Source organism: Lepisosteus platostomus, chromosome 25 (assembly GCF_059453375.1).
Source record: "Lepisosteus platostomus isolate fLepPlt1 chromosome 25, fLepPlt1.hap1, whole genome shotgun sequence".
NCBI classification, from domain to species: Eukaryota; Metazoa; Chordata; class Actinopteri; order Semionotiformes; family Lepisosteidae; genus Lepisosteus; species Lepisosteus platostomus.
Window position 1 is genome coordinate 5,350,534 of NC_142635.1, and position 11,897 is coordinate 5,362,430.

Below are 11,897 nucleotides of genomic sequence, written 5' to 3' on the forward strand. Positions count from 1 at the left end.
TCTAAACCCGAGCACAGGTACAATTTCTTTTCTCCAAATTAGTATTCTTACACTGGTTGACAATCATGTGCAAATCCGAGATTACCAAAAAGTTAACTCTAGGGAACTAGGAAGCTGTTGAATCATTTGCCGAAACGGAAGATAAAAATACACACAGAGCCTTTTTTCTTTCTTTGGAGAATTCTCTTGTACTTCAGTTTCACTGAAAGCTACACAGACACACACACTTTAAAAACTGAAAGCTTCACCACTGCAAGCAGAGCATTCACAAGACACATGAGCTTTGTTCAAGCCCATGCCTTCTGCTGACGATTCATAATTCATCAAACATCCAATTATCTTCAATTATTTATGCATTGCTCTGATTCCCAGAGCCTGCATTTTAAATACAGGCAGAAAGCAGGCATTGTTTTGGTTTTTGGAAACTCAAGTAACAAAATGGGGGAAAAAAAAGGACGCAGAGCTGTCCATCACCGCCAGGGACAAGGTCGTGGTCAGTACTTGTTTTTTTTTTTAATGACCACAGAGTCAGGACCTCGGTTTTACAGGTTTTACCACCTGTTTACAGTATAGTGTCCCCGTCACTATACTGGGGCATTAGGACCCACATGGACCACAGGCTGAGCGCCCCCTGCTGGCCCCACTAACACCTCTTCCAGCAGCAGCCTTAGTTTTTCCCAGGAGTCTCCCATCCAGGTACTGGCCAGGCTCACACCTGCTGAGCTCCAGTGGGGCTGCCAGCTGGGAGCTTTGAGTGGAGTGTCCAGAAAAGCACTATATAAATGTAAGGAAGTATTACTATTGGATTCTTATGTTCACTGCAAATCTCATGGCTGTCTGTCACCCACAGTGCGAGTGAAACCTGAACTTGCAGATCTTCCTAGTCATCTCTTGGTGACAGCAGGGCCTCACCAGAGCTCGGGAGCTTTCAGAAAGCACTGGACATCTCCTGAAGCTCACAACACAAATCGCACTAATCTGGTCTCTCCGGGAGCTTCGGCAAGGAAGGCTACTGTTGACACTATTGACAGTTCCCTGGGCGGAAATGCAGAGGCTGTATGGAGATGTGATACTGTATATATTCAGAGCCATTCAGATTTTCTCATGTAACCCACGGCAGTGTGCTTTCAATCTCGCAATGGTGCGCCCACGCTGCACAGAGCCACTGAAGGTCAGTTCCCACCAGATCCAACTCGCCCTGCCTGTGCATCCTCTGCTTGTTTTATGTGGCATAGTCTACATAAGCAGGCTGTCCCAACAGACATGTTTGTAGCAGAATTAAGGGAGGGGTTAGCTCTGGGACCCCCAGAGGTTTCTGTGCTCCCACTGGGGGTTTTAGTTTTCCTTTCCTCTGAGCCCAAGAGCTCACCTGTTGCTATATGGCAGGCTGCTGTGTAATTCTGTAAAGCACTCCGTGTTACAAAAGGCATTACTGCAGAGGAAGAGTAATAGATATTTCCTCCAATAACTTTTACTTTTTTGCAAAAAAGTTTTCCACCTTAAGAAAAAAAAACTGCATCAGACTCTCGTTATCCTCCAAATTATGCACTCATTAGGTGATTGGTACAGGTTGTGATTAACTGTACAATTGGAAGTTTAAAAACGTGTGTCCAAACTACATCAGAAGTGTTTCAATGTGTGAAGGAGTGCGACTTTATCCACAACCATGACAAATATGACACGGCACAATGCTATTGAGATTTCCGTATGGCACTTCCTTGAGTTTTTCCCCCAAAAGGACACATCTTCATCTGTGAATCTTTCTGTTCTATTATGTTGGGAGAGTCCAGCCCTATCAGGACTACATTTCCCAGAAACCTCTTGGGGGGGGGGGGGGCTGCTACTTCCCTTTCCATCACCTGACCAACTGCCTTTGAGTAACTGGTCAGGTGACAGAACAGCAGCTCCTTCCCCCCAGAGGTTTCTGGGGAATATAGTCCTGACAGGGCTGTGCTCTCACTGATGGTCATGTCTTGTCATTTGCCAAACCGCTTTCTACCATACGGTGTCGCGGGAAGCCGGAGCCTGCCCGGCAAGCAACAAGCACAAGGCAGGGTACGCCTTGGACGGGACGCCAGTCCATCACAGGACAAGTGCAAGCCCATCATACATGGGGACAATTTGTAGGCCACGGTAAAGACAGAGGTGGGAAATTTGGCCCGGACACCAGGATAACTCCCTACTCTTATCGAGAAACGCCCAGGGACCTTTAACGACCACCGAGAGTCAGGACTTCGGTTTAACGTCTCATCCGAAAGATGGCGCCCACTACAGTGTAGTGACCCCTCCCTAAACCAGAACATTAGAACCCACACAGACCGCAGGGTGATGACTTACAGTACTTTCACAAAATCCACGATTTTGTGCTTCATTCGGAATGTGTAAACTTTTGTGAGACAGTTGATGTTTAACCAAACGTTTCCCACCATTTTTCCAAGCATTCACAAAGGAATCAATCCCTGGCTGCTGTTGTCCCCAGTGAAATGTGTGTTTGTGCTCTAATTTCTTCTTTGTCCTTTTCTGAATGGCTCTCACAGCTGCAGTTCTCCAGTCTGTGGGCTCTGCTCCTATTGTAAGTGAGAGGTGACTTGTATTCCTTCAGAGAGACAAAAGCACACCAGATTCCACCCACAAGCAGTGCGATTGGCGAACACATTTAGCCATGCCCCTCGGACCACACCTACACCATCTACCTCATAATTTCTCATTTATTGCACATCTCCAGTCATTGTTTACACGTCTGCATTGTTTACATTCAAACTGTTTACTTGTACATTGTCTACTGCTTGTTTGTAAATTGACTTGATGCACTGTCTGCACTTTGTGTTTTTACACTTGTTTTAACAAATCGAGAGACTTTCTGTAAGTAAGAATTCCATTGTACCAGTACATGTTACATATGGCAATAAAGTCCAAGTTCAAGGTGAAATATCCTTGATAAGGCTCAATGAAATACAGTCATCGCTCCTGTCCCCGATTATGATGGAGAAACATCAGTGTCTGGTGATGTCTTAGCTTTCTCAGGCCCTCTAGAATCTCAATATGTCCATCCAGCTAAAACAACCCAAGATTTACAGTAAAAGTCCTGCAATAATAAATATTACATTTATCATCTTTACTATCTCTTAATCATCTTCCCATACTCTCTCATAAAATACTTAGTTGTCACAGTTCCCTTACTGTTGTGGTACTCAAAGGCTTTTCTGTCTCTATAGTGTATTTTTTTCCAGCTGTGCCTGGAGCTTGTATACTCATTTTCTAGTTTCAAATCTCGGAGCCTATTAAGTAGTCTGTAGAGCACTCTCGACTGATTTTTTTTTCTTTATGTCTCCATTAAACAATTTAGGTCACGCGTTCCTAGACTTGGACTTAATTGTTTTATAGGGAAGAATTATTTCTAGCCATTAACATGATATTGCTCAAGTATAGCCACCCCTCTTCTCTTGAGTCTGAATCTACAGTATCTCTTAACCAGTTGAGCACTTGTAAGTTCTGCCTTATTCCTTCAGTCTGATTTCCATTTTTTCCCCAATCACAACTGGCCATCACAGGACACACACACACACACCCAGGGCCAATCTTCCCTGAAGCCAATTAACCCTCCAGCATGTCTTTAGACTGTGGGAGGAAACCAGAGCACCTGGAGGAAACCCCCACAAACTTGGGGAGAACATGCAAACTCCATACAGACAGCACCCCAGGAATTAAACCCAGCCCTGCTAACCACTGTGCCAATTTTTTTAAATCTTTTTTTTTATCTTGAATGTATGCTCCCCTCGACCAAGACTATTAAAATAACACTCCACCTCTTTTATTCTTCAGTCTCATAAGTTACTTGTATCTCTGCGTTACCGGTTTGTAATGACAGGAAGAGTTCTTCCGAGCAGTGGTTACCAAGCCTGGTCCTGATGTTTTCGTTTTCCCCCCTCCAACTTGAAATGGCCAATTACACAATTCAACACTTAGCTGGACTACCTCCAGTTGCCCGAGAGCTGGAAGCACCTGAACAAGTCACAGCGAGCCAAGAGGCAGCTCATTGAAGTCGTTAACGGCCCAGAGTCCTCCATGAGTATGGCTGAAAGCCAGTGACTTCCAGAGCTAAATGTCGTGCCAACAGTTTAGCGAACCAAATTACAGACGGCGTGTCACTGAACATGTCAAAGATGCAATTAAAAGCAGGGTATTTTGAAGACCAAAGCTGCTTTCTGGGGTAGCTGCTTTCTACCGTTTACAGTTTTCTTGTTGGAAAACTGTTTAAAAAAAAACCTCCATGGCAAAGTATTACATCAAATCAACTAAAAATATCGCATATATAAATCTTCGTATATAAAAAAGTAGTTGCATACAAAGTAGTTTACATTTCAAGGTGGGGGAGTTGTTTGGTATCTAAACTATTACTCAGGGTTAAGTCACGAGGAGGATATGAGAAGTTGTTTGACATCAGTGCATTCGAGGGTGAGAAAAGGTTAAAATTGCTCAATTAAGTGTGAAACAAGCCTCCTTGCACATGAGCTGAGGCAGAAAGAGAGCCGGGAAACTGTGACAACATGGTGTCTCAGTCCTGCTTCAAACCCCAGGTCTCACCACAGTCGAGAGCGAGAGCTCGTGAGAATTGGGACGTGAAGCGGCCCTTCCTGCTCACTAGTCACTGTAGTGACTAATGCACTGTGATGGACGAGCGAATAAGTACAGGTTGTGCAGCAGACATATCACTACAGTGTGAGAGGAAACCCATGCAAATATGGGGAGAACATACAAACTCCACACAGACAGTACGAATAAGTACAGGTTGTGCAACAGACATTTCACTGCAGAAACGCTCCAGCGTGATCCAGTGTTTGTCAGCAAAACCATCTCAAAGTGGAGAGGGATATTTCTACTGGATTAAAAGAGATGGATTTGCAAGCCTGCTTGTTTACAGTGTCACAGGGCCACTCCACCTCCCTGGAACTTTTTGTCAGAATCCAGTAGGGCTGATTAGGACCCTGGCAGGGCTGGGGTGAAAAGTTGAGAGAGAGAGAATTCTGTTACCCGTCCAAATCGTAAGGTGATACCCGTGGTCAAGAAGGAGGGCAGAGATCCTGACTCCAGAGAGCAGAGTCCGAAAACCAAATCCAAGCTACGAGGCAGGTGCGTAGTCAATGGGGGAGGCTAAAATCAGTAAACCAGGATTCGGGAGGGAGTTCCAAATCCGAATCGCGAAGCAGGTCCGTGGTCAGTAAGACAGTATCCGTAATCCAAAACGTTGCTCGACAAACGGGCGAAAGGAGTAGCTCAGGCGAGTAGAACTCTCGAGAAGAGCCTTTACTAAACTGGTTCCATTCTTCACCCCTCTGCTGTTCTTACTACCCCCATCCACGGTCTCCTCTGTATATTGAAATTGTGTTTTATCTTGTGTATTCTTCTTATTTATTGTTGCTGTCATCCTGTAAAGCGCTTTGAGAAGCCACCCTTAAAGGGGCTATATAAAATAGTTTATTATTATAACTCAATAGTGAGCATGGAGAGGTGCGGCAGAAAGGTTCAAGCAGGGAGAAAGGCGGAAAGAGGTTGGATAATTGATTAATGGCGGTGAGCAGCGCTCTTTGGAATGCGGCGGCGAGGGCGTGGATGCGTGGCGACAGTTTTGTTGCCCCATTCAGAATCGCAGGACATGACGCCGCGCCGCCCAGGAAATTTCAGCTTATTTTGGGAAGGAAACTGAAGGTCTACTGTGCACTTCACTTCTGCTGCGGTTTGAAATGCACGCGCCCATGCCAATTCTTTCTGACCCCCGAAATGTAAAAACGAGCGCCGTGGCTCCGATAGTGGACTTGAGGGCTCAGCTGGAATAGCTGTGTGCGGGCGACCAGGTACAGGACTAGGAAACCTCTGTCCCAGTCTCCTGCAGCCGCAGGGGGTACATGCTTTTCATTCCAGCAGCAACGCACTTGACTGGATCGAACACTTCGATTACTTTATTCATTGAGCTTGTCAGGGGTCCCAGATCTCTTCACCTTAATTTGAAGCTGCTGGTAAATTTCGCATGAGTTGTCCAGGACAAGGGATGCAGAGCTGGGATATTTTGGGAAGGCTTATCCCCCTGTGCCGATACCCCTTTAACTTCCACACTGGTGACCCAGCCAGCAGGTATTGGGTAGTTAAAGAATATTTACAGCCATCCATTTTCTAATCACTTTATCCAGTCCACTGTAGCTCCGAGCTGTCACCGACAGAAATTGATTTTCGGCAGACGTAGCTTATGGTTGAACTAGTGAAGAGTGTCCCGCTACAGTTTCTAGTGTCCTCTGGGGTATAAAACGTTTGCTATTTGAATTACACAAGGCAGGATACACCCTGGCTGAGACACCTGTCCATCACACACACACCATGAGTGATTTTCCCAGAAGCCAATTAACCCACCAGTATTTTTCTGGAGTGAGAGAGGAAACTGGAGCACCTGGAGGAAACCCACTATAACACGCAGAGAACATGCAAACTCCACCCAGACAGCACCCCAGGAATTGAACACAGCACTGGGAGGCAGAAATGCTAACCACTGTGCTGCACTAAGAATAGACTTAACAGGCTTTATTTCAAGAAGCCATTCAACGATAGCTCATGAGAAATATATCAGTATCAAGTCATTTAAGACAGTCATTATCAAAGTGCTGAACATAGAGCGATACAATCCATTGTCCGTGTTGGACATCGACTTGTAATTCAAACTAGGAGACTGTGTCCCCTTCCCGGTTTTGTAACTCCTCTAAAACAATTTGCTGCTAGAACACAGTCAAAATACACTTGTACAGGACCAGCAACCTGCCAAACGGCTGGAAACCTATGAGCTGACCCACTGAGTCTGTGGCATCTACGCGCCCACCCTGTGTGTGCCTGCCTCTGCTCGTCAACACCCCATCCTTCTCTGCTCCGCTAACTCTTGTATCGCTCTCTCTCCCCTCTCCAGTTGCCATGGAAACGGTCCTGCTCTTCCTCTGCTCTGTGCTCGTCTACGTGGCTGGTAACTACCGACGACCCCCCTTCTCCCCCAGCCCGAGTGTGCATGTGTGTGCGTGTGTGTGTGTGGGAGAAGACGTGTGCCCAGATGTTGTAGTAATGCACTAATCTGGATGTGGCGAGAGGGGGTTGGTGGAGAGTGGGTTAGTTTAAATGGGTCAACGCAGCATGGTAAACCCAGTGCTCGTTATGTCTATTCTACAGTATGTGTATGTGTGTGTGTGCACATTAGTGAGGCAATGTGCGTGTGTATTATTTTGTCACTTTATGCGTGCATGTGTGAATTAGTTTGCCAGTGCGTGCATGTTTGTGTGTGCATTATTTTGTGAGTGTGCATGTGTTCGTTTGTCAGTGTCTGTCCTTGGTTTAACACATAATCCAATGGGAGTCTGGGATGAGAGTGCTCGTGCTTGAATCTTGAAGGAAGCCTGCAGGGGAGGAGGTGGGGAGTTCTCCAGACTCATCCACCTGTAAGCTGTGGGGCTCCCTCTGCGCAGGGCAGTGCATTTACTGCGCATTTCGCCGGGCGTTAGAGAGTAGGGCAGCAAAGTCCAAATGCCCCCTGGACTGGAGTTCAGTGGCCGGGCTGGAAAACGCAAAGCCCCCCTGGAAACAAGAGTTGCAGGCAGCGCTCTGCATGTAGAGTACGATCAACCCATCTAGGTCGTCTTCGTTTTCTTAGAGTGGGGGGGGAAAAACTGTTCTTGAAAGAAGGCAAAAAAACAAAACCCTTTTCCAAGCCTGCCGTGGAAGGTTAGCTCCTCGTTAGCAGAGTGGCCCTTCCTCTCTCTCTCTCTCGCTTGCTCGCTCTCTCAGGCTGAGAGTCTGAGGCGAGGGAGCCTGCAGGGAACTGGGGCATGAAGAGACGACGGTGGGGGGGGTGGTGGGGAGACGCTGGCACGTTCGTGCGCGTTCGATGACAGGGGGAGAAGGAGAGGGAGGAAATGGAAGGTTTTTCGCAAGCAGATCATTAAGGAATCCATCACACGGGCAATGAAGGCCACTACAGCGTGGATACCCGTACTGAACCCATCCCAATGAACCCTTGTACCCAGACTCCCTCCTCATCGAACGCCCGACTCTCATGACTTATTCCCGGGAGGGAAGACAAACCAGCAGACCTCAGACCCCCCACCCCAAGAGACCCCAAACGTTGCTCCTTGTACCCTGACGAACGGGACTCCGTGCCAGTGCGATGCCAAGAGACCCAGATCACATAGAAAGTGAACTGCTGATCAAGCCGGTTAAACAAAACGTTAACAAAAGAGCCTTCAGCGCGTGTTGCGCCTGGCGGTTTCTTCTTTTTGAAGTCGGCGTCACGAGCTGGATGATTCATTCGAGGCAACCGGCACAGATGCGCTTAACGCTACTTCGAAGCCCCAAAAACATATTGCCTGCCGAAAAATCAGCAAACATGTTTGTGCTGAAGGGCTCGTGTTCGCAGAATTTGTTGGCAATGCGCAGTTGTGGGCATGGCTTGGCAGGGTAGCCCAGAAATATGTTATTGGTTTAACTAGCCACGTTCATTTACTTTCAAGACGTTGGATGTCATTACCCAGCCTGCCGTTTTCTCACCACCCCATCCGATGCAGGTTTGCAAGGGGAGCCGAAATCTATCCCAGCAAGCAATGGGCATGAGGCAGGGTACACCAAGGATGGGACGCCAGTCCATCACAGGACCCACACAGACAAACACACTCGGACCAGGGGCCCATTAACCCACCAGCATGTCGTTGGACTGTGGGAGGAAACCAGAACTCCCAGAGGAAACCCACGTAAACGGGCATCAGATCCTCATTTTATCCACTTCAAGCAAACCCTGAGCAATTTCATCCTGAACGTGCTCGTTTCCCTTCATCATACGTTAAAAGAGGGCAGACTTGTACATTTACAGACGTAGAGATAGTATGGTCCTGACGTTGTTCCTTTCCAATTATAGCATAAAATAGCATATAACCCTCTGCCAAACGGGTATGTCTTCTCAATTCCGGGGGAGCCCTGCTGTTGCTCTCCGGGTGTTATTCCTCTCTCAGGGGTATGGGATGGTTATTGCAGCTCGCGCAGGGAAAGCCCAGCTTCCCCTCTCCGTGGGGAAGGACATGCTGGGAGCCCCTGCTGGGGGCGTGTCAGGCCCGGTCTAACGTTGTGTTTCTCCTGATTGCAGCGGGGGCGGACTCCAGTACTACAGGTGAGGCGCCTGCGATCTCGGGCCCCGAGGGGGGGGGTTTCCTGTGGGTGGGCGGGCAGCCGGCTCACGTCATGTTCACGAATCCCGTTCACGATTTCGAACGAGAACCAAAAACCTAGTTCAAGCTAGGGAGCTGCGTCAGCATGCACAGGCGGCAAAGGAACAAGTACAGGCTTATTTTCATGCTGAAAAGAAACAGCGTTTCGGCTGGGGAGCCTTTGGGTGTGGCGTCCTCTCAAACCCACCTGAGGAAGACTCCACAGCCGAAACGTTGCGTTTCTTTTCAGCACAAAAATAAGCCTGTACTTGTTCCTGTGCAAAACAGGAAAAAAAGAGCCTAGAGAAGAAAATGAGGTTGAAAGAATTACTTCCACCCATTCATCCAGTTTTGAACCACTTCATCCAGTTCAGGGTCTTGGGGGAGCCAGAGTCTATCCCAGCAAGCAACAGGCTCAAGGCAGGGCCCACCCAGGACACCCAGTCCATCACAGGGCACACACCAGGGCCAGTTTTCCCAGAAGGCAATCACCCCACCAGCGTGTCTTTGGACTGGGAGAGAAAACTGGAGCACCAGGAGGAAAAACTCACATACATGGGGAGAACATGCAGACTCCACCCAGATACTGTAGCACCCTAGGAATTCAACCCATTGCTACTACAAGGTAGCAACGCTAACAACTGCACCATCATGCAGCCCTAAGAATAGACTTAACAGACTATTTTAAGGCAGCATTTTCCAGGAACACATTAAAAACAACTTTTGTTAAATCAGAGCCTATTTTTGCACGTGTATAGTGAATGCAGCCCAAAGATTCCAAAATCCATTAATTATGCAAGGGGACCCACTTCATTCAGCAATGTGCAGCCCCCTTCTGCAATCAAACCTCGAGAGGGATTTTGACCAGAGAGTTGTAGCAGCTAACACCTCTGGAGGGAAGAGCTCCACCTAGTGGTTCACCACCAGATGGTCAGTTGCAATCTGCTTTTCCTTGGTCATTCCTCTAATGACCAGTTCCAGCCTTAGCTAAGCTTCTGATAATCAGCAATTAGTGAAGTTATTGTTGTTAGACAAGGAGAGAAAGGCAATGCAGTCTACTTCCGTTCTAAAGCTTGCAGGACTCTATGTAAGTATGCAGTAAGCTCTTGAAAATGAAATGTGAATTAAAATGTCTGTTGTCAGGATGTAGTTGTTAGGTTTAAGGTGTATTAATTGTTAATTTGCACCAATATTAATTCAAACGTGAAATGTTGTGCACCTAAAAGAGCTTTCCCCCCCCCATTTTAAATCAGTCTGCTATAAATACTTTATAAATATACACAGCCCACAAATCTCAATTATACAGCCATGCTAATTAACACCTCCTTGTCCAATTAGCAATGCAGCTACAAAAAAAAGGATAATTTAAATCACAGGTGCAACAGCAGCTCACCCAGAATAGCTGTGATAAAAACACATCATTTGAAACATTGGCAAATTATTCCTAACCTTGTAATATTCAAAATCCACTCTCATCTTTCAGAAAGCAAGGAGTTTAAAAATAACAAGAGGATCCAGACTTACAAGCCTGTTCGTTCTGACTTTGAGGCTTTTAAAAGATTACAAACTTAGCTTGTCCAGTAATGGAGTCTCTAAACCCAAAGTCCAACCTGGAAATAGTATTCTTTAATGTTTGTCTTGTATAATACATGGAACAGCAATAAATTAGTATTTGATTTAAATTCTACCATTAAAGTGCCACTGTACCCAATAGTCAAAACTGCAACAGAAACAAAATATTATGACTTATTAAAATGAGTACAGTGAGACTTTCAATTAAAAAGTGCACTGAAGACACAATGACAGATCCTGAGCCACCACACTGCCCTTTCTTACATAAGGGAACAATTATGCACAAGAATTCACACCAAGCATCTATATCATGCCTATTCACTAACTTATCACCTTGAGATAAATATCATGGAGTCTTAAATCATACTTAAAGGAAAATAAAGTTGACAACATTTCGGCTGTGTGACACCTGTAGAAGGCTCCACACCTGAAACTTCATGTCTCTTTTCCTTTCAGCAGGGAATAAACCTCCACCTGTCCCTCTGCAGCCCTCGCATGCTGACGCAGCTCCCCACCTGAACTTCCTAACTCATGCTTGCCAATGTACCAAATAAGTTTATTTCTTCCTACAAAATGGCTGGTTAAGATGTTAATTAAATCAAGAAACACTGTTGTGCATACCTGGAATCAAAGACTGTCGAAACAGTGCCTACCAGTCGAGACGTACTGTAAATAGTTGGCCTTTGTAATACTTAGATCTCAGGTCTAACCAATGTTTTTCTCTGTTGTACAGATGACAAAGCGAAAGAGCTCAGCCCCTTTGAGTACGGTAAGGAGACAATCCGGACATGTGGGGAATGTGTTTATGAGCAGGCTGAAACAGTAAAATGTAGGTGCCGTGGATTAGTCAGAGTTCTGGTATGCAAGAGGGACACTGAGACTCCCGTCATTGACCCTTTGTTTTCCCATGTCCTGGTCTGCTCATCCCCCATTTCCTATCCAAACAAGAAGATACAAAAACCTAACTAACTTGCCCAATTTAGCTAAATCAAAAGGATGGCCAATCTTCTGGCTCTCTCCAGTGATAACTGAGTCATGTGACCCATCACAAATGAACAATTTGGGAGATCACGTGACCAGGACACCAAGATGACAGCCCAACAA

General features: G+C 46.3%; 1 protein-coding gene across 1 annotated transcript in view; it reads left to right on the forward strand.

Annotated features, from left to right (window-relative positions):
• The window catches only part of fxyd6 (FXYD domain containing ion transport regulator 6), a 29,260-nt gene that overhangs the window by 6,590 nt on the left and 10,773 nt on the right, over positions 1 to 11,897 (forward strand). The window contains exons 2-4 of the mRNA XM_088619160.1: positions 6,947 to 7,000; positions 9,161 to 9,184; positions 11,527 to 11,562. Of these exons, the coding sequence (XP_088475286.1) occupies positions 6,952 to 7,000; positions 9,161 to 9,184; positions 11,527 to 11,562 (109 nt within the window). The 5' untranslated portion in view covers positions 6,947 to 6,951. The remainder of the gene's footprint in view (positions 1 to 6,946; positions 7,001 to 9,160; positions 9,185 to 11,526; positions 11,563 to 11,897) is intronic.